The 23653-nt window shown below is 44.9% G+C and overlaps 1 protein-coding gene and 1 long non-coding RNA gene across 2 annotated transcripts; both read left to right on the plus strand.

The window, feature by feature from the left end:
- The first annotated feature begins 1053 nt into the window (after positions 1–1053).
- On the plus strand, positions 1054–4840 carry LOC146288709 (uncharacterized). Its single transcript, XM_084698445.1, has one exon. It carries the CDS (start codon positions 1551–1553, stop codon positions 2244–2246), a length of 696 nt encoding a protein of 231 aa, XP_084554571.1. The 5' UTR covers positions 1054–1550; the 3' UTR covers positions 2247–4840.
- A 10566-nt stretch (positions 4841–15406) lies between these two features.
- Positions 15407–15993, plus strand: LOC146288710 (uncharacterized). The gene is made up of 2 exons (XR_014755248.1): positions 15407–15534; positions 15626–15993. It is a non-coding gene; the product is annotated as an uncharacterized LOC146288710 (long non-coding RNA).
- The last annotated feature ends 7660 nt before the right edge of the window (positions 15994–23653 follow it).

Here is a 23653-nt window from a genome sequence, read left to right on the forward strand (position 1 = left end):
CACGTCCCTAAAGCTAGCTTCTGCAGCCGAGGATCAGACCGCCAAGGCCCCCGCCTTCGGCCGCCGCCCGGCTCACACTGCACCCGACCCCCATGACCCCTCCTGCGGATGGTGAGCCCACTGGAAGAGGGTCCCACGTTGTCTCTTCGGGCTGTGCCCGACCGGGCCCGATGGGAAAAGGCCCGGCCACCAGGCGCTCGCCATCGAGCCCCACCCCCGGGCCTGGCTCCAGGGGGGGGCCCCGGTGACCCGCTTCCGGGCAGGGGCAACTGGGAACCATTGTTGTGTTTCTTCATGGTTGGTTTTTTGAGCCACGCTTTGTCTGGTCTTTCACCTGGAACCTGTTTGCCTTGGGAGACCCTACCAGGGGCATAAAGCCCCCGACAACATAGCTTCCAGGATCACTAGGACACGCAAACCCCTCCACCGCGGTAAGGTGGTGACTCACGGAGGGGGAAAAAAAATGTTTCAAGAGGAAATACTAGAGCTGATGTTGCAGCAAAGGCTGCGGCCCTCTGATGTGTCCCAGGTCTGTATTTGTTTTTTTGTGTCTCAGCAACCAGAAACGCGCATTCCCTCTCTTCATGTTGTGGTGGACCTTCAAGTCGCTGCTGATAACACTGAAAGGGATGGTTGGTTATCTGTTGGCTGTGTGAAAGATTCCACGTGCATTGTTCCCTTGGTTGGCTCGCATGGCGCACGGATGTGCCCATACGAGCAAGGGGGGTATGGTCTCAATAGTAAATACAGATTGGTTTTGCACCTGGTTTTTCCACAAAGGCTGAGCAACATTGTGCTCAGTGTCATATTTACCAGCAGCATAATCCCGGAAAGGGAGCAAAGAGCCAGAGACCCAGCCCACCCACCACCAAGTGGTCCTTTTATTAATTTACAAATTGATTTTATGCAGATGAACAAGTGTTGTAATTTTGAGTGTGTAATTGTTGTCATGTTCTCTAAATGGGTAGAAGCCTACCCATGTCGGAAAGTTGATGCTACCACGGTAGCCAAGATTTTATTATAAGAGGTGTGATCTGTAGATATGGGATCCTCACAAGACTGTCCAGTGATAGAGGTTCACATTTCACAGGTAAAAATTGTTCAGGAACTTTGATAAGCGCTCCAGATCAACCATCATTTCCACTGTCCCTACCACCCACAGTCTGCGGGGACAGTGGAGAGGCAACATGGAACTTTGAAAAAAGAAACTAGCCAAGATATGTGGAGACAGGCCTGAAGTGGCCTGATGCACTTCCACTAGCTCTTATAGCCATGAGGTCCACTCCCCAGAGGAGAAATGTACTTTCCCCACACAAGATAGTTGAAGGGAGACCAATGAGATTGCCTGTCTCTCCCACTATCATTGACACAGATGGATATCCACCAAATGGATGATACAGTGTTAAAATGTTGTTACGCCCTAACTAGAGCAGCCAGGGTTGTGCATTCACAGGTGAAAACTGCCCTGCCTGGGGAGCCATGTCATCCCTATCAACCGGGAGACTACGTGCACGTGAAAGTGCACAAATGGAGGACTGCCTCTCACCGAGATGGAGCTGTCCATAGCTGTTTATCTTGGTGACTCACACAGCTGTGAAAGTGGAGGGTCGTCCAACATGGAGCCATGCGACACACTGCAAAACAGCACCGCCACCGAACAACACGGTGGAGGGATTAAACGGAGAGTCAGGGGCCGGTGGAGGAGCTGGTGCACCTCCAAATGGTGCCTGCTCCAACTTGTCATTTGTCTCATCCCCACTGGGTTACTCTTCCAGGAGTACACCAAGGGGGGTGGAGACCCGTTTGTAGCAGCTGATCCGGGAGCAGGTTCCAGTCCAGCAGACCGATTTGAGCCAGAACCAGGACCCCGCCATCCAGCACTCCAATCCAGGGGTGCTGAAAAGGAGTTCCCAAAGAACACCCACCTGGAGGTGTTGAAGACGTCAAAAGGTGAGTCACATGTGGAGAAAGCCAGAGAGGGGCTGCTGTTGCTACCATGCCTCTCTGCCCCATATGTGATTCATGAAGCAGATGACAGCACCCAGACGGGAAACCAGAGAGAGGAGCCTGGAGAGGGGAAGACACTTTCAGTCTTCCTCCGGCCTCTACATGAAGCAGATGACAGAACCCAGAACGGGGATGAGAAGATACTGAGGCAGAGGCCCTCGGTTGTTTCAAGGAAACCCAGGCCGCTGCCTGAGCTACGATGCAAGATGAGATCCAGACATACTGACGCACACACCTGACAGACTTTTACTGATACTGGACGCACGAGTCCACAGACATCGCATACATGAGCCACACCGAGAGTCACTATTGCACGCTCCCAATTATACTGATGTGACATTGAGATTCATCATAAAGCACACATGAAGAACAATCTGTATAACAACACCTTACCGTGGACGAAAAAAAATGACTGGACCAGCATTAGAGGGGACAGACCTTGCAGAGTTTGTGGTTAGAGTCCCAAGCACCCTGGAAGTTATCCAGGGATATCTGTCCCTCTGTCAATGGCTGATATGTGTACGGTTAAGAAGTGGTTTTGTGTAAGGTTGGATGTAACAAATGTGACTGTTCTTTGGAATGAATCAGTCATCTCTTGAATATTCCCCATCTGCATGGTTATGGTGTATGGCAGAGTGGTACAGTGAGAGTGTTGGGGAATAATACATGTAAGGATACGGTTTCTATGTATGCTCACCCTGTACTGGATGATTTGAAAGTTCCATTGTATCTGATTTCAATGTTACGTCCGTATGTTATGTCTTGTATACCATTTGGATGGGTGACATTAATTCCTGATGTTGCTGACTATGCTATTCATACACCTTTAGCATACTACAGAAGATGTAGTATATGGTTGATTGAATGTTCAAATAATTATGGGAAGTTAGTTGAAAAAAATACATTTAACCACACTGTGTTTAGGTATGCTAACAGCCTGTTGCATGATTGCCTGTTGCAGATGGACCTGTAAGTACTGTATAAGGACATCACCATGTTGGCTTCCTCATGTAGCTAACAAGGGCACCATGTGGGGATGTGGTAATGGTGCTTATTATTTCCTGCCGGCCGACTGGTTGGGAACGGGTTACCTTGGGTTTATTGTAGGAGCCCTCAGACCTATAGATGGGTTGCCCCTGCACCCCTTGCTCAAACATTGGTGGCACCGCCACAAAAGAAGTATTATTAAAGCAGATGCTAAGAATCTGGGATCACATCACGTGGATTCAATAGTACCTCAGTCACTTGTCATGTTTTCAGCTGCTATTTTCCCTGTGTATGGTGTTATCACTGCCTTTACAGATATTAGGAGCTTAGCACTAGGGTTGGAGTCTATTGGTAATGACACAGCCAACGCCTTAACTGCGGTTGCTTCTGAGATAAAGGCCATGAGGCAGGTAGTGCTACAGAACCCTATGGCATTGGATTATCTGTTGTCAGCTCTGTGATAGGTCATGACTGATGTACTTTTATCCCAGATGAATCTGCTAATATCACAAATATGCTCACATTAAAGAGATAATTTCAGCTTTGGGGGAACTTGAAGCTTGGAATTGTGCTGACTGACCTCCTCGGGTGGGGTTTCTTTTTCGACTATATTTCAAATGGGAATCAATGGATTGGGCGAGTTAATCGTTGTTGTGCTGATTGTGGTTTGTGCTTGGAAGATGTGTACTTTCTGCTGTGTAAAGTGCTGTGCAGTAGGCTCTCGGAGGCATGCCAGTAAAATTATGGTAGCCCAAATCAAGCCACAGACAAAAGCAAGCAAAACTGATGATTACTGTATTGCCCTGAGAATGATGGACTTGTCTGATATGTAATCTCAAGTACCAAGTGACTACTTTGCCAATGTAATAAAGATGGCCATTTGCCTCCTTCTATTTTCCAATTGATATACAATATTGTATGCACTCTGAAGAGATCTGTCTTTAACCACAGATCAGTTAACAATAATTAAAGATAATGGTTACTTTATTGCTTGTATACTGTTTGAAATGCTCTGAATTTACATGTAATGAACAATGTTTGGTCTATACCCTGCTGTGTTGAGCTCACGAGAGCACGACCCTTGGTTATGTCCAGGAGAGAAATATGCCTATGTTTCTAGAATCGTTGATAAACTGTCATTATGCTGTTTGCTTATGAAGTGAATATCTGTAAGCTGGTTCTTTTGTAAGGTCCTAGGAAATGCCTGTGTTACTAGGATGAATCAGAGGTTACAATATCACCAAAGTGTATAATGCCATGCAACTTTGAACGAGGAAAATAGAAGGAGGGTTAAGGTCATTTCTGGGAGCCCTATCTAGAGAACTAAACAAAAGCTATTCACTTCATTGACTTTGTACTTTTTCACCTGATTGGGTACTACCTAATACTTCTTCAAATCCTATAATCATGTATGCTGTACTGAGTAGTAACAGATACTGTATTGTTTGATTGTTAAGGTATTGAAATGTTATGAAACTTGTGAAATGTAAGGCACTACAGCAGGTCCCAGGTAAACAGTTGATGAATGATTGTTGTGTTGACGTTAAACGTCAAAAGGGGGGACTGTGGAAGAAATTTAGATTTCCTGTGTGCTTACATTATTCACTAATCAAGAGAACTAGTCATTGGATACTAGTTAGTATGTTCTCATGTAAGCTTGCTATTAATAAGAGTAGATTGTGTCAGGGTTAATAGATGTTTGAGATCAGGAGAAATTACTGGCTAAATGGTCCTTGTCATGACAACAAGGAGAGCTCCAACTATGTGTTGGGAGCTGTGAATCTCTTTCCTGAGACTGTTGTAACGTCATTTCTGCCTGACTGTCACTATCTATGTTTACATTCTTGTGCCCTATAAAAGATGGTCCTCTGTCCTTCAGAGCGGAGAGACTTGATTGAGACCTAAGCCTGGTGTTGTGTTGTCATTTATTGTCAGAGGTCTGGTTTTCTCTCCCAATCTGCAGATTGATAAATACTTATTAAAATCCAGAACTCAACTGAACTTAGTCACTCTGTTTATGAAGAGACGGACAAAACACTTTCTTCATCAGCTCAATTGGATAGACCTACAACCAATCAGAACAACGTAATATGTTGTTTGTTCAAAACAAATTCAACTTAAGCGCTCTTTTGTGACGTGGGTGATTACGTTACTGTTGATCATCTGTCCATCATCGTATAAAGCCCGCTCTGGCAATTTCATTGGTACGCCCAGATTCTGGTTTTCTGTAGTTGTTTCCCAATACGAGACCCTCCAGACCCAACTTCCCAACCAAATTTTTTTGTGGGCGGGGAGAAGTTGGGCTGGCAGCCAGGCTACTCAGCTTCATAAAGTTTGATGATAAGTGCTCTCCTTGTGGCTCGGTGGTAGTTGCATTTAGTTTTTACCCCACATCTTTCCATCATCTCTTTACTATACTTTTGGAGCTGTGACTTGGCCTTCATGTGTCTTTTATTTGGCATGACAACATCCTTGCCTAGCTCCTTGATGAACTGCCACTTGGGTCACACCACCCATGTAATGAGGGTGTTGGTGTAGAAGTTAGTGTAGGCATTTAGGGTTGCAACATCCAGCATATTGTGCCAGACACCTCTGTGTTCTCCACTTACATGAGTAGTAGTAGTGCAAACTGTCTGATCCATTGTGTCCACTCCTGCTTTTCTTTTATTACAGTACTGGATCACAACATTGTCATCCACTGCTTTGCCATCATGCATGGTGCTCAGAAGGACAACAGCCTTTCCCTTCTTCAGCACATAGCTCACCATAGTCATGTTGCCATTAAATCCTAATTGAATGGCAACAAGAGCATGAAAAAATGTGGAACTTGGTATGTCCTTTCATTTGGATGTCTTTGTGACTCGTATGTTCTGCTTGTTCTGGTGAAGGGTCCCCGCAATGTTCAGGTTTCTCAATAAGCTTTCCAGTCAGAGGGACACTGGAAGGGTAGAGCACTCAGTCTACCACATATGAGACCCTCACATCTCACATCCAGAAAAAAATCCACATTTTGCAGGCTTGCTGGGCATCTGGTGACAAAGTTACTGGGAATGAACCGTCTTCTGCAATTAGCCAGGAAAGTCACACAATTACCTGAATGCTGCTGAAAATGGCCACATCTAGGCTCTTGTCCTCCCCTGCCAGGAGGGTCAAACTGATAGAGGCCATGAATTCTTGTTTGATGCTTTTCCACTCCTTCCCTTTTGCTGCTGCAGCTCTTCATATCAAAGTTCAATCAGGAGAGACCTGGGATGAGTATAATATGTTTATTTACAGAATGATAAATGTACTGCAGTGTTTGGAGCTTAGACCCCAGGGAATTATAGATCAACGGGCGCCTGCCCAACATCCGAAGAAGAATTCCCCCATGGAGTCCAGACACTGGTGGCGGTGGCGGCAGCCGACGACCAACGAGTCGAAGAGCAGACGAGGAACCGGGTGGCGATGGGGAGGTGGAGGGTCGCGCGCATGATAGCATGGACAAACTACACAGGGAGAAACTCGTATTTAAAAGGCATGGATCATGTGACAGTGTTAATTGATAGACGGGAGGCAACTCGAAATGAACCCGAATGAAAGCCCGGCATAGGAACAGAGGAAGTAGAGCGCTCTTAGCGGGAGGAGTGAGTAGTGGACATTATCGAGTATGCCCGAGTGCAGGGATCGGTCTTGCCTGACTGAACTTGCGCTATGCTTCATTTCAATCATGAGAGAACTGGGATGAGTGAAAGATGTTTATTTACAGAATGATAAATGTACTACAGTGTTTGGAGCTTAGACCCCAGGGAATTATAGATCAACGGGCGCCTGCCCAACATCCAAAGAAGAATCCCCAAAAGTAAGAGTGGTAGGAAGTTAGAGAACGTAAAACATACTCACCAACAGAAGGAACCATGAAACGCTGAGGAATAAGCGACACAAACACAACAACAACAAAAAACAGACATAGGTGCTCAGCACCGATCGGTGCGACCACGATAAATACGAGCGTATGACAGAATGACCTAATAGCATACATACCCGGGCCGGATCCAGCAGGAGATGGCAAGGCCAACGAATACCTATACCAACGAAGCCAGGGGACAGAAAAGCAAGAGATAGTAGGCTGTAGCCTGCCGGCCAGAGGCCGATGCCCTTGTGCATGAATGAGTTATGAGCTAGAGGGCCGACCCCCTCGTGAAGTTGGCGTTTGCCTTAGATGGCTGAGGCCCGACGGCCTCAGGTATGCAGGTGAAAGCCTTTGGCGGCTTTGGTCGGCTAGAGGGCCAACGCCCTTGAGTCTATGTGAACAGCCTGTGCGGGCTGGACGACCGACGTCCCCGCGTACATGACCTATGTAGGCTAGAGGGCCGACGTCCCAGCGTACATGACTTATGTAGGCTATAGGGCCGACGCCCTTGAGACTATGTGACACTCTGTGCCGGCTGGAGGACCGACGTCCCCACGTACATGACCTATGTAGGCAAGAGGGCCGACGCCCTCGACTATGTGAACAGCCTGTGCCGGATGGAGGACCGACGTCCCCGCGTACTTTTACCTATGTAGGCTATAGCGGGCCGACGCCCTTGAGTGTGTGAGCAGCCTTTGCCGGCTGGAGTGCATAGGAGCCTTTGTTGGCTGGAGGGCCGATGCCCTTTTTGAAGTCACGTGCCTAATGGTATGTAAGCTATAGCCAGCCTATGCTAGAGGACGCTGTCCTGAAGTGCAATAGCCAGTAAAGGCCATGGGACAGACGCCCCAATGTATGATGTGTAGCATGCGTTAGCTATAGCTATAGAGGACCGACATCCTCATGTATCTATGTGATAACGTGTGATGCTGGAGGACCGATGCCCTCTGAATGATGTTATGGCATGCTGCGGAAGGCCTGGGATCAGCCAGCAACAGAGAGGGCATCAATACCTGCAGACAGAGGAGCAGTTTACGCAAGACATGTTGCCACCACCACTAGTTATTTGCAATTGCTCATCGAGAGCCATTGACGCCGTAGCGATCTTTGGCATCGATGACAGCAGCATCATCATTGGGATGAAATAAATGACATGTACGCTGATGACGAAGATGCACAGCTGCGTCGAGACACACACACACGCTACAACTTGCGACGGCGAAGTAGCAGCACCTATTCCAAAGACTAGCCAATTAAGGACAGAAAAGGACAGAAAGGTCCCCTGTGTGAAATGACGACAGTGCAAGCACCCTTAGTTGTAGTGTCAGATTAACATTTGTTAATTTAGCAGACGCTTTCATCCAAAGGGAGTTCCAAGAGAGCTTACGAAAGAGCAAAGGTCAACGATCTTGTACAACGAGAACCTTAAACATGTGGTAGCCAAAATATTAAGCATACATGAAAGGAAAATAAATGCCAAAGGGAAGAACCATAAATCATGTAGGGGCCTAATTAAACAAGTTAGACAATTAACAAGATGAACCTTGAAGTGCAAGAGAGTACCTGTAGGAAAGCCAGCAACGATAACAGCACAGCAAGTACACAACGTTAAATCAGTAGTCTAGTAGTCTGCAGTCTAAGAAGCCCCCCCCCAAAAAATCCTGAAGGTGCAGCATACGAGCAATGGCGTGGAGTGACTCCGAGCCACGGCCTACGTGCACCGTTTCAGAAACCCGCGATACACAGAACCACAATCGGGTAGAGAGGAGCAGCCTCCCCAACCGGCACATCAACGTCTGCAATGCCCCACTAGCTTGACAAGCAAATCGGCGTCCAACAGACCAGCAAGCAGTGATGTCCTATCCGTGGTAACCCAGCAAAATACCACTGAAGCACATGTTTTACTTGCGCTACAAATACATATTGACACGGGAGGCGGATCGGGCTGCATCTACCCGAACGCCCACTGCGATACGATGAACTTTATCGTCCCGCTCAGGGAAATATGTTTTGGTCTCCGTGGTGCGTCATCATAAAAAACAATACATCCTCAGCAAAACATTATCAACAGTTACATAACCTTCTCTCTTGGCTCTCGACGAAGGCGATCGCATTTTTCTCTCCTCCCCTACCTGACCTTCCCTACTTCGCTCTGTCTTGTCTTTTCTTGTATGTCTCAAGATACTCTCTCACCATCACTCTCCGAACTGAAACTAAAAGAATGGAATTAATTAGCTGGTCTCTCAATGCAATTGACACCATCTTCTCAAAGAGAAGATCGGGTTCGGGGGAACCCAACTGTCCTGACGGGACGTTCGCAGCTGGCTACACGATGGACGCGTGGGACAATTGGCGTGTCGTGTGTCTAGCGGCACTTTCCGTTGACGATGTTGAAGACATCTTTATATTCTGAACCGTGATTACAGGCTTTCTGCTGTTTGGAATAGGCGGTTGGCTTGTATATCGGAAAGTCAAGGAAACGGCTGCAGCCATCAAAAGCCCCCTTAGGCTGCCCGACCTGATTGATACGGTGGGCAGAGCCGTTGGCGCACTGACTGTAAACTTACAGTGGAATATGTATTACAACAGGGATAAGTTTGCGGCTCTGCAAAGGAGGTTCGAGGAGTTGGAGGCCTTCCTGAAGGGTGGACGTGAAAATTGAATCGCGTCTACTCGTCTAAACAACTACACCAATCTTGTGTACTTTCGGCCCCGTAACCAGCACAGGCCTTGGCCAAGGCCGTTGCTGGAAAACAACTCCCCTGGAGAGCGCTGAAGCGATACTATCTTGCTCTTCCCTTCCCACTCCACCACCATCATCTGTGGCTTAGGCCGAATCCCAATACTCCCCCTTACCCCTTCCCCTTAGCCCTTCCCCTTAACTTACCCCTTCCCCTTGGCCCTCGAAAGTAAGGGGTAAGGGCTACATAGCCCTAGGAAATGGGACACCACTTGGTTACAGGTACGTCATCTAGCACGTATCGATATCTCCAAAGCAAGTAGTGTTATGCACTGATTTAAACGAAATTCGCTGCTAATGGAGTTTACTTTAAACTGTAGACATGCTAGTCAAAGAAATGCGGGACTGTTGTGCAATTCAGCACTGTAATATTAGCGTACCAAACTAGCGATTTTTAGAAACGTTTCAATTAGGAAAATGGTTGCAAATATATATGTTCATGACTGCATATAACACAAAACAAGACTGTCATAATTTTTTTATCAATTAATTAAGCCGAAAATATTATATTTAGCGGACTCTCTGGATGATCTGGCCGCCATTGTTGCCGGTTGCGCAGTTTTCACATAGCCCTCGGTTTCAAGTAAGCTCCCGACCTCACTTGGTTTTGTCTTAGCCCTTCCCCTAGCTCAAAAAGAGTATTGGGACACCACTAGCTCTCACGGGAACGCGCAAAACGAAGGGGAAGGGGGAAGGGGTAAGGGGGAGTATTGGGATTCGGCCTTAGTCTCTACCCGGGTCATGACCAAGGACGTCTCCTTGGCAACACAATCTGCATAGGGAGACTCGGACTGATTATGGCCTAGGTCGAGGGCGCCAACCCAGACCTACTCACACACTAACTTTCACGTACTACAGATACCACCACCACCCCCCCACCCCCATCCAACGCCTTCGACTGCTTGTTTCCCTGGGTGGTTGGCGGGTCTGTGTCCAGCGCCTATCATGGCTGCAGGTCCAGATGCTGCTGGTCTACCCCCCCCCCCCCCGCCTTTCCCATTGCAAGTTTTGTAATGTTGTGTTGTAAATGTTTGTGGGCTTATGTGCTGAGGTTTTTGCCTGTTCCCACACTGTACTCCTGTAGGAGCATTGTCTGGGGGTCGCTTTTTTCTCTCCTCATGCTATGCTTTGTAACCTTTCTAATTGGCGTCTCTAATGGCTGCCTAGGTAGGCTCTCCTGCCAAAGTAAATTCCTTGTTTGTGTAAACTTTCATGGCGAATAAACACCAATTCTGATTCTGATAACAGTATTGCACATATCCCATAACATAACACATGCATACACCTCATAATAATACATGCTAAAGATCACCGTAATAAAGGCCCTATAAAAATGATAAGATTTCAGCCTCAAGCTGCATTAGGAAGTTGGAACAAATGAGTTCTTAAAACGTTCGAGTTTGCACAAAGCCTCTGCGACCTGCGCTGAGAGATGGAAGCAGCATAGAATGGGGAAAACTAAGGATAGCGAGCCGTAGGAGTCTCAACCACACGACCGTCACAGTGATCAAGCGCAGGAGCAGGGGAGCTTTAGCACCCCCCCCCACTGTAGGGAAGAAGAGACATTTCATCTAGAAAGGGTACAAAGTCTTAGCCTGCTCTGCCCTCCAACGTAGCCTACTTCCGCTTAATTTTCATTCGCTTCTGGCTAGGTCTGGCCATGAGGTATGCAAGTCAAATGTCTCAGGTTAATTTGATACCGGCCAAACAGTGAAAGAGGTAGTAGCTCAGACCGATGACGTTGTTGTCGTGCGCTAGTTAGTGTCGGAGTTCCGTAATGGCGGCGGAGAAAGATGCGAGCAAAGCCAGTCGGTCCGTTGAGGCAAGCTGCCGAATATCCGTAAGTTGAGCCGGAGCCAGAACGGGTTTTGCTGAGTTTTGTTGGAGGCCATGGTGTTGAGGCCCTCCTTCCCGCGGAGTACGAGAACAGTTCGATTTTCCAGCTACGTTGGCCAGCTCTCTTATAGTAGTGGTGAAGGAATTGCTGAGGTGAGCGCTAGCGATTGGTTATGGCAGATCAGAGTGGCTCTAGCAGATCCAATAGTTTCAAACTTCAGAGTACCTGCCTACTAGGAGTCAACGCTTGACAATGGAGCGAGCCCAGACTCAACTGTATAAATGAAACTACGAGTCTGGTTAGGAACAGGCTACAATTCCGGAGAAATTGTAGGGAGTGCTTGCCGATGGTCCGCTCCGTAACTGTTTCACAACTGATATTCTGATTCCTAAAAATGCCTACATGTATTTAGGAAGATGGCATAGATTGAAAAGCATAACTTGTTGCTCATTAACGATTCAAAAGTGAACGGTAGATGAAACAGTTGAGTCGGTGATATGCGATAGCTAGCATCCTCAGTTGAATTAGATCAACGAAGATATTGGGCCATCCGGTGCAAATATGCCCTACCTCCATGACTTACGTCACCTTAGGAGTTTCCCTCTAGTGATATTGACATGCATTTAGCCATACTACAAATTATTAAGAACCCCCTTTTTAAACAAAATGCACCCTATGCTTCATTTGTTGCATTTCAGGACCTCATCAATAATGTCACTTGTGAACATCTCCCAGCCTAAAAGCAGTTGTGTTGAGTTGTGAAATGTGTGACAGGTGAATAGTTATCCACAGTAAATATGTTCCAAGTTGCAAAAATGTACTAATATCAAAGATCCTATAAAACTCCATAGGAATACACATGGGTCATTTGACACAAACACAAAAACAATGGTTGTTCATAAAGTAATAAAAGAAAAAAGAAAAATAAGTATTTGTGGCAATCAAAACAAGATATTTAGGAATACTTGAAATATTAGACAATGAAATATGTTGATTTCAAAAGATATGGCAAAGACACAGTCAGCCATACATGAAATATCATAGGAAATGAATGCGGGTCATTTTAGACCCATGTTGTGCATTAGAGGGGTAGTGTTACAAAAATGATTTTTCTTCCAAAAGTAAGAAAGAAAAACTAAAAATAAAGACTTGTGATGACCAAAAACAAGTTAATTGAGGAATACCTGGAATACTGAACAATTAAATCATTTTTTTGCAAAGATATAGAAAATCTAAACTCTCCCGGGTCACTTTAGACCCATGTTGTGTATTAAAGGGTTAAACTAATTCTAATAACTAAAAAGTGTCTGCTAAATGAATAAATGTAAATGTAAGAACTAAACAATTTTAAAAATAAAATATATATAAAAATAAGACTAAGGCCGAATCCCAATACTCCCCCTTACCCCTTACCCCTTCCCCTTCGTTTTGCGCGTTCCCGTGAGAGCTAGTGGTGTCCCAATACTCTTTTTGAGCTAGGGGAAGGGCTAAGACTAAGGGGTATACACCCCTTAAAACCAAGTGAGGTCGGGAGCTTACTTGAAACCGAGGGCTATGTGAAAACTGCGCGACCGGCAACAATGGCGGCCAGATCATCCAGAGAGTCCGCTAAATATAATATTTTCGGCTTAATTAATTGATAAAAAAATTATGACAGTCTTGTTTTGTGTTATATACAGTCATGAACATATATATTTGCAACCATTTTCCTAATTGAAACGTTTCTAAAAATCGCTAGTTTGGTACGCTAATATTACAGTGCTGAATTGCACAACAGTCCCGCATTTCTTTGACTAGCATGTCTACAGTTTAAAGTAAACTCCATTAGCAGCGAATTTCGTTTAAATCAGTGCATAACACTACTTGCTTTGGAGATATCGATACGTGCTAGATGACGTACCTGTAACCAAGTGGTGTCCCATTTCTTAGGGCTATGTAGCCCTTACCCCTTAGTTTCGAGGGCCAAGGGCTAGGGGTAAATTAAGGGGAAGGGGTAAGGGGAAGGGGTAAGGGGGAGTATTGGGATTCGGCCTAAGAACTTGAATGAGCAGCATGAGTGGGAGAAAACCGCTCTGCCTTTCCCATACAATGTCACTTCTCTATCTTTGACGGCCCTGACGAGAACGTCGGTCTCCTCGCCTGTGAACCACTCCTGGCGTGCGCCTGGCAAATCCGGCGTTATAATAGCAATCCGCCATGGAACAACAAGCCTGCTCTTAAAGGGAATGTGAGATGATGCTCTGATTGGTTTATTGCACGTTACGCCCAAACCACACCCATTAGTAATGTAGCTACTTCAGGCCAACCCATTTTAGATTTGTGCCAGGCGTAAAGTCATTTATCTTCAGTGTGCAATGGCCTTAACTGTGCTTGCAGAGGTCCTGCAGAATGTTTTTAGCAGTTAGAATGAATGGACAGATAAAGCCGAGAGGGTCAAAGGCAGAGGATATGAACAGTATTCCCCTTTGTGTACATGGCTGCCCTTTCAGGCCCACTGTGAATGCGAGTTTATCTCTTTCAATTTGCCACTGTACGCCAATACTTTTTTCTGTTAGGAGTTCACTGTATTCCAGATCAAGATCCTTGACCTCCTTTGCTCTGTATGCCTGTGCAATGGACATCAGCACCATAGGCGTAAATTTAGGGTAGGACGGTGGGTACATGTCCCCACCAATGTAATTGTCCCCACCAATAATTGCGAGTCTAAACATTTTTTTTCATTCTTTTAACATTTTCTGCTCCACAATTGGTTTACTCAAGGTCAGCGTTGCTCTTGATTGGCAGGAGAGCACTGATCACAATGTGTAGCCCACCAGCCTGTCAACTAACAGTGGTCAGGTGAGTATCGAAGCGACACTGTGAGAAGAGATTTAATGATTGGCTTTTTGGCAGGGTACTCCTGTAAGGTAGACATTAACATTGAGTGAAAAATAAATGACGAATACACTCCTGTAGGCTATATCATTGTTGAAAATGTAGCTCTAGTGTTTCTAAAGTTAACTAGCCTTTGCTAGCTCTGGAGCACAACTACGTAATTGTCTGCTTGCAGGTTTAAGGACATTCATTTGCCTAGAATGGAGACTATGCCGTAGTTGCGGTCAAAGCTATGCTTGCTAGTACCTGCAAACTTGTAAAAGTATTTGTTAAGGATTTGGTAAAAATGTCCCCGCCAATGTTCAAACCCAACCTATGCCCTTGATCAGCACTGTTCTGCTGTTACTGATTTATTTGTGCAACTGATTTATTTGTTAAACTTTTGTTGCTGTATTATTTTAGTTGCAACCCTGCAGTGGCAAACGATCGTGGGAGCAAATGCTAAATAAATATAAAACCATAATTCAAAACGGTAAGTAGCAGTAGGCAATACTTGCACATATTTTAAGGCCAACAAGTACAAGGCTGAATTGCCTGAATTAGTCCCTTTTGTAGGATATTGTATAGCTACAAAAGGCCTATAGAACAATGAAATTGCCTGCAGCCAACAGGAAGAAAAATTAGGCAACTGGTGGCAGCAGGTTGGAAGCCCAGGCATATGTATGTTTCAAGTAATCTATATGACCATGTTCATTCAACAATTATTTATGAATATTGTAGGAGTGAAATATATTACTGTTCTCTGCAGCGACAGGAAATACAGTGGTGTTGCTGCCACCACCCACTGTCGTCCCACTGTGCCATACAGAGGTAACAGTGAAACTAATAGTCATACGCCAGTATGTATGCCATATGTGGTTGCTGAATATGGATGAAATATACCATTTACTTTCTCAAGGGGAGGTCCTAGATGATCAGGAAACTGTGTCTGCCTGCTCATTTTGGGGGTACACCTTTGAGTTTTATTTTCCACTTGCAACACAGATGGTGAGAGTGTGTGAACGTGTGACTGTGATTGAAGTGTCTGTAATGACTTACTAATTGTGGTGGTCTCAACATAAGACAGAAGTCCTTAAAGTGCTCATTTCAAATATGACTCAATTGATTACATTTCTATGGTGTTGAACTCAGCAGGAAGAGGAACTTCTTCCTCCCCCTGAGCCTAGGGCCTCCACTTCAAGGCCAAGACAAAGACACAAGGTATAAGCAAAAAACCACAGTAGTCAAATGGACACCTTCAACTTTCTCCAAGTGTGCCTTGCAAAGGGACAATGTTCTTCATTTGTTTCAGGTTGGAGCAGACAGTGTGAGGGCCCTGTATAAAAGAACCCTGGAGCTCGATTTAAAGGTTTTTAATTAAAAAAACAAGGCTGGAGACAGAAAAACTGGAATATGAGAAGAGATCGTACATGACTGAACGACACTAAACTTAGTTACACTGACATATTTTTCCTGTTCCTAGGGGAGGGAGAACACATGAGGATGTATTTGTTAAACTTTTGTCTACGTTTTGATATTTTTATACCTTTTTGTTGTGGCTTTTTTGTTGTGCCTTTTGAATCTTTTGTGGGGGTTTTCACCACTTCTCTCTTTCAATGTCCTATTTATTATTTTTGAAAAATGCTATAAAAGTGAATGAAACATCAAAAATCAATTAAAGTAGTGAAATGATCATTTATGTATCACTTGTGAAGAGCTTTGTACAGATACCCATTGTTCTTTTTGGTTTGAAAGGTTTTGGTTGAAAGTAACCCCAATTTCTGATATGGAAATGATTCGAAAATGGGTCAAAGCAACCCAAGGACAAAAGGGTTAAGGGGAGACACAGTGAATAGGGATAACATACAACATGAAACCTCCCAAGTTGATAACTAATAGTATGTCAAATAATGTTTTCATTACTAGTTTCCTGTAAATGTAGGCCTATGTTTAAATGAGCAAATGATGACGTTGTAAAATATGATATTATTTGCATACATTTCCAGAACAGAAATCAGAACATTGAGTGAAAAACCTCCTTTCATTTTGTCAACATATTAGGAGTCCAAAGTTTTTACAAAGGGCACTTTGGATATATATTTTTCATCATAAAATCCGTTCAAAATTGCGCGGCAGACCGTGTTCTTGCTCAGGTTCTCCGCATCACCCACACTATAAAACTAGCTACCCATAGCGAAATAACGAAACGCTATGCATTCAGTCTGTGGGACTGAGTGCACAGCTTCAATGCGTCGCATTGGCAACATACGGCTCAAGAAGCTGGCAATATACGTAATTCCCTCTGCTAAGAATCTATATCTTTCAGAAAGATACTCAAGAGGGAATGCAAAAGGGTTTTGTCAGTCTCTAAATGTTCTGGCTCTTCTGAACGCACCTCTCACTACAGTATCAGCGCACCAAGCTGCACAGGATCTACTATGAACGGTGACGACATTATCGTCAAGAATTAGATAATGGGCGGGGTTTTCATACCGGTTGATCTCTGATCTCCAACTTATCCTGCTCCCGACCAGGTTAGCCGTTCAGCATATGTTACCATGGCGATCTACCCCGGTAACAAGTAATCCACCGTCGTAGTACAGAAAACCCTGGGTTGAACCTGAAGTTACCTCGCTAACGCCAAATCTTGATTCGTAGTACAGGCCCCTGGTGAAACATACCTTCAACGTCTGTCATAAAGGCTATTGGTTCCTGACGGAAACGTAACAGAACATAAACAAGGTTGCTGGTGAGGTTCGGACCTTGGATCAATTTGTTATTCAAGGAAGTTCCCTGAAAGGATGCGGAGCAGTCAAATACGACTCTCAGTGAACCCTTCTTTGGGTGGTGTACACCATGATGTGGAATGCACCACTTCTTTACACTTTGTGTTTCCAACTCATCACGTGGAACCACTTCTGCATGTCCCTTTTCGATCACTGCTTATAAAAAGGTTGCACTCTTTGTGATATTGTTAGTTCTTTTCCAATTTCCTTTTCAGTGACGAGACACGCTGCTGTGCCTGTTGGTAGTTGTTTGGCATGGTCACATTACTATCTTTAAACGGTAACGGTAAGTAATAATGACCATTTCTTAGTTTCTTGGAACTGTACATTACGGATATAAACTGTGTCTTCAACCGACATCTGATTTCTCATCAGCTGCCAGTTCCGGGAAATCATGGTGATACTGTTTTACCAACAGGTCGCCACAGATTTACGATTTGCGGTACAGGAGTGGCTTCCTTCCATTTGACAGGTCGCTTCTTGCATGAGTCCATTGACGACCCATCCTTAAGGCATTCGAACAGCATATGGCTCATTACCTCCACTGTTTATTACCTTCCAAGGCTCTATAAGCTTTGCAGCATTTATGCCAATCAACAACTCAATGTCAGCATCCAATTGTGGAATTTTCACTTCCAGTAAATATCTCCACTTCCTGAAGGAGTTTTGAGTGGATATGTGCTGTTTTGAAACAGGTAACTTTGACCGTGTGTAGACCTCTAGGAGCCTATGATACAGAAGACCTTCCATACCACTAACTACGAGACCAGATTCTATACTTCTGTGGACCCTTTTCTCCTGTCCCATTGTGCACAATAGAATTGAGACATGTTTACTAGTGACATTCAACTTTCTTTTCAGTGAATTTGTACAAAATGTAGCCGAGCTACCTGGGTCCAAAAATGCATGTGTTTATCACCGTGTCTTAATTTGACATCTTTACTTTCACTGGCACAATGGCAAGAGTGCATTGCTTTGATTGACCGACCCCCCATTGGGTCATCATCTTCCACAGACACCATATTATTCAGCGGTTTGCTTCCTGTTACGACTTGATCACTTTTATTCCTATCTTTCTCCCTTCCAGTATGAATGTGAAGAATTGTTGGATGTAGTAAAGCGCATGTTTCACATTTCATTCTATTTTTGTTTACATGCCCTTTGGTCAAACAACCAAAGCACATCCCATTTGTTTTCAGGAATTTGATTCTTTCCTTATTTGGTTTCTTCTAAAACACTTCACAACTTTCAAATGTGTGATTCCTTTCGCAGAACAGACAAAGCTGTTCAAAGGGCATTTGTTTTCTGCTTGTGTTCCAACGATTCATTCCTTTTAGGTTCAGGTACTTGGGCAACTGTAGTAGCAACGCTGGTGAATGTACTACTTGAATTAGATCTTGTGATAGGTTTTTGTGGTTTAGGTTTTGGGACTTTATTCTTAGTTGGGGTTTGTATGTCACCAAAAACTGGATCAAACATTGCTCTCGATTGCCTTTCGATAAATTCAAGCAAGTCCTTAATTGTTGCTCTACGTTTGTTTTTATCTTGCAAGCTACACACAATTGTTAGCCATTTGTCTTTCATCCAGAATGGAAGTTTAGATGTAATGAGCTTTTGGTTGGTGGAGCTTTTCGAGTTCTCTCAAATCATCAACGTCCTGCATAGTGTTGTAACAGCTACACAAAAAAGAGCATACAATCTTAACCCTTGTGTTATCTTTCATTGGGATCCACCGTTGTTTGCAACAACTTTACCGCATACAAAAACAAAGTGAAACATTTTCTTTTAACCGTTGGGCTGTCTCAGACCCCCCACATTGCAAAGGTAGAAAGAAAATTATTTTTATTTGCTTTTGTATTGGGTAAAATTGGGTAAACACAACGATGGTTCGTTATGAACCTTTTGGTCATGTGACCCGAAGGCAGCACAAGGGTTAATCCATTGCCATCTTCTGGCTTGATGGCTGGCCAGTTCAAGGCTTTGTTCATGTATGTTGATGTAACTTTAAAACAGTTTCCAAAATTGTACTTGAGCTGTTCTTTAGCCTCATTGTATGCAACAGCAGGATCCATATGCAATAGCCTACTAACAAGGTTTCTGGGCTGACCCCTTGTGTACTGTTGCAGGTAGTACAGCCTGTCACTCATATTATCCTGTATTGTAATGGATCACCATCAAATATGGGAATTTCTATGTCTGGGAGAAGTGCAAGTACTTGCTTTTTCACAGACATTTCAGTGATCTCAGTTTGTCTTTTTAAAACATCCGTGATGATTTTATCAGCTGAACTACTTGCGATTGGGCTTGGGTTTGGCCTGCTTGTGCTGCCTGTAGGCAGTGATGGAGTAGCGTCAACGGGCAGTGGGCGTGCAGTTTGTGCAGAGCGAGTTCCAGTTGGAGGAGCTGAGGTTTCCCCGTGAAGGGTTCTCACAGCCCTTACTGTTACAGGGATGTATTCTGATGGTGTACAATACCCTGGTAAACCAGACAATGCTCTTCCTCGGCCTCTCTGTATACTCTATCCTTTGCTTCTGCAGCAGTAAGTTCACCATCAAACTCCACCCTTTCTCTTCGAGCTTTTAATTTTGCCCTCCTCGAGATCAAGCTCGTATTTGGATTCGAGTGCTTGCGCTTTTGCTCTGATAGCCCCTCATTCGGCTTCGGCCTTTAAATGAACATAGGATCCTTGAGACGCACCACTGAGAGCGCTTCTTGTTCTTTGGCTGTGCGTAACATTGTGCGCTGTGTGGGACTCGCTATATTGAGGGTTAATGTCGTCGTCTATGTCCTGCTCCTCTTTTTCCTCTTCTGGCCTTTCTTCCTCCACATCTTCATCATGCTCAACTTGGTCATCATTGACCCATTCCGTAACAGACCCAAAATACTGTTCAAAACTGGGCTCATACCAGTCAAGGCGGTTGGCTTCCTTTTTAGAATCAGAATGGGATTTATTTGCCATGAGGCCGAACCATCGCTACTTGTTGTGGGAAGTGGGGGGTTACCTTGGTGGGGAATACTGTGTTTTCCAGGTCCAGGAAACCCAAATGTGCCCAGGGTCCCGGAGAACCGACCACCGCAACGCGCTGACCTCTACAATCCTGGCCAGCAGGAGGCAGCCAACCCAGTGGTCACATTCCGACGCTCACAACGCACCACACAAGGGCAAAGGCCTGCCCACTAAACGCCCTAATTTAAGAATCAGAATCAGAATGGGATTTATTCGCCATGAAAGTTTGCACAGACAAGGAATTTGCTTTGGCAGGAAGGTGCATACAGTAAACATATAGGAATCTTAAATTTAAATATGTGGTCTAACTATACTAAGGATACATAACTAGCAATACTAAGTGGAATATAATTAAAATAAAATATACAATAAAGTAAAATATAAGTTGTTAATTTACAATATAAAATACAATATAAAATACAAATAATTACAGGAATTGAGTGTAGTGCAAAATGTAAATAGTTTTTAAGGACATTCAGTCAGTGTGAGCTTTGGCCTTGTTGGAGGCCAACAGCGGAAGGGAAGAAACTGTTTGTATGGCGTGAGGTTTTGGTCCTGATGGACCGCAGCCTTCTACCAGAGGGGAGTGACTGAAACAGGGAATGTCCAGGGTGGGAGGAGTCAGCCACAATCTTCTTCGCCCGTCTCACGGTCCTCGAGGTGTGCAGGTCCTCGAGGGAAGGCAGATTGCAGCCAATCACCTTCTCTGCAGTGCGGATGATACGCTGCAGCCTGCTCTTGTCCTTGGGAGTGGCAGCAGCGTACCAGGTGGTGATGGAGGAGGTGAGGATGGACTCAATGATGGCTGTGTAGAAGTGCACCATCATTGTCTTTGGCAGGTTGAATTTCTTCAGCTGCCGCAGGAAATACATCCTCTGTTGTGCTTTCTTGGTGAGGGAGCTAATGTTCAGTTCCCACTTGAGGTCCTGGGAGAGGATAGTGCCCAGGAAGCGGAAGGACTCCACAGTGTTGACTGGGTAGTCACACAGGGTGATGGGGGTTAGTGGGGCTGTGTTCTTCCTGAAGTCCACAACTATCCCCCATGTCTTGAGAGCATTGAGCTCTAGGTTGTTCTGGCTGCACCAGGTCACCAGGTTGTCTGCTTCCCACCTATAATCAGACTCGTCTCCACCAGAGATGAGCCCAATGAGGGTGGTGTCGTCCGCAAACTTCAGGAGTTTCACAGACGGATGACTGGAGGTACAGCTGTTGGTGTACAGGGAGAAGAGTAGAGGAGAAAGGACGCAGCCCTGGGGAGATCCAGTGCTGATGGACCAGGAATCGGAGACTTGTGTTCCCAGCTTAACGCACTGCTTCCTGTCAGACAGGAAGTCTGTGATCCACCTGCAGGTGGAATCAGGCACGTTCAGCTGGGAGAGCTTGTCCTGAAGCAGAGCGGGGATGATGGTATTAAAGGCAGAGCTGAAGTCCACAAACAGGATCCTGGCGTAGGATGCTGGGGAGTCCAGGTGCTGTAGGGTGAAGTGGAGGGCCATATTAACTGCATCATCCACAGACCTGTTGGCTCTGTAGGCAAACTGCAGGGGGTCCAGTAGAGGGTCTGTGATGGCTTTAAGGTGTGCCAGCACCAGGCGCTCAAAAGACTTAATTACCACAGAGGTCAGGGCGACGGGTCTGTAGTCATTATGTCCAGTTGGCCTGGGCTTTTTGGGCACAGGGATGATGGTGGAGGACTTGAGACAGGCTGGCACATGGCATGTCTCCAGGGAGGTGTTGAAGATGTAGGTAAACACCGGAGACAGCTGGTCAGCACAGTTCTTGAGGGTGGCTGGAGAGACAGAGTCCGGCCCAGCTGCTTTGCGGGGGTTCTGTCTCTTGAACAGTTTGTTCACTTCTCTCTCCTGAATGGAGAGGGTCGTCACTGTAGAGGGGGGAGGCCTCACGGGTGGAAAGGAGTTGTACAGGACTGTCCAATTGTCTTTCAAAATGGCAGTAGAACTTGTTCAGGTCGTTGGCCAGACGAGAGTCGTTAGTGGAGTGGGGGGCTCTGGGCTTGAAGTTGGTGATCTGCCTGAGCCCACTCGAGACAGAAGCAGAGTCGTTAGCAGAGAACTGGCGCTTCAGCCTCTCTGAGTACAGTCGTTTAGCCTCTCTTTTATACTCGTCCTTTAACAATTGTTGCACAGATGCTTGCAGGTTCCCAAATATTCTTGAAACGCTGTGACCAGTGGCTTAACAATTTCCTTTGCCTGGCCACTTTGTATAAGATTGTCAATCTCATTATTTTTGCGTGTTAAAATGCCAAGCTTCTTCATACGTGTTGCAATCAACTTAAAGTACCCTTTCTTCTAGAGATCCTTGGTCAGACTTGGACTGTGGTAATCCTAGGTCAATTCAACTCAAAGACTTCATTCTTAAACTTCAGGAATCAAGCAACAATGTCCATTTACTGGAGAACCAAACGAGAGCGCAAAGGCCCATTCAGTATTGTATGAGCGTAGCGGCTCAAGTTCAAATCATTGTATGAGCACGACGGCCCGTCTTACAATCCAACATTTACTCACGACTGGTTGGGATAAAGGTTAACTCTGTAGTCCATCCACCGGTAATGATATGTCCATAAGTCACGATCATTCCAAGAAACCAGCAATCCACTGTATGCGTTCTTCTAGAGCAGTGGTTCTCAACCCTGTACTCAGCAACCCCCTGTCCTGCATTTTTTAGATGTTTCCCTGCTCCAACACACCTGATTCAAACAAAAGGGTCGTTATCTAGCTCTGTAGAAGCCTGGTAACGAACATGCATTTGAATCAGGTGTAGTATCATTAGTATCATTTTCGTCTGTCTATCACACATGACCTAGGTCGTAGTAAGTTTAATAGTATTTTAATGTAAATATGTATACGGATATTTAATTAGACAAACAGTCATTAAACTTACCATTAGTTGGACAATGTGCAGCTAAATGGCAGGGAACTGGCGCGAAATATAGTGGTTTTCATTCAAAATGTATTATTTACTGCCAGTGTAACATAGTTATCTGGGTTCAGATTAAATTCCACTAAATTGGCAGAACTACGTCACCTGCTGTTCAAATGTGTATCTGCTCAGTAGCTGTAGCGCAGCATTTAATTCCTCAAAGCAACAATGTAAATAACGTGAAAAGTATTTAAAGGTTGACCCAGTTGTTAGGTCAAAAAATTTAAAATTGTTCATTGGGCACACAATTCTGCCTGCTGAATTTGTGAATAAAACCTTGTACAATAACCAAACGTTCAATGAAATGGTACATTTGTCTGGACAATATGTAATGCAAATTGAACAAGCCTGGTGTATTCCTGGCCTTAGGGTTAGAGACTAACACCTGTGTCACAGGTTGATATGCAGGACTCCAGTGACAAGCTGAACATGGCATAACTGTCATAGTTTCCAAAAGCATCTTCAGGGACTGACACAACATGGTCTGGTTGTCTAATTAAATATCTGTATACATATTTACATAAAAAAAACTATTCAACTTACTACGACCCTTATCCATTAGTTTATACTACTAAGAGTGTGTTAACTGAATAATCTTTAAATGTTG

The sequence above is a fragment of the Hypomesus nipponensis genome, chromosome 5, assembly GCF_054491055.1.
Source record: "Hypomesus nipponensis isolate SF chromosome 5, ASM5449105v1, whole genome shotgun sequence".
NCBI classification, from domain to species: domain Eukaryota; kingdom Metazoa; phylum Chordata; class Actinopteri; order Osmeriformes; family Osmeridae; genus Hypomesus; species Hypomesus nipponensis.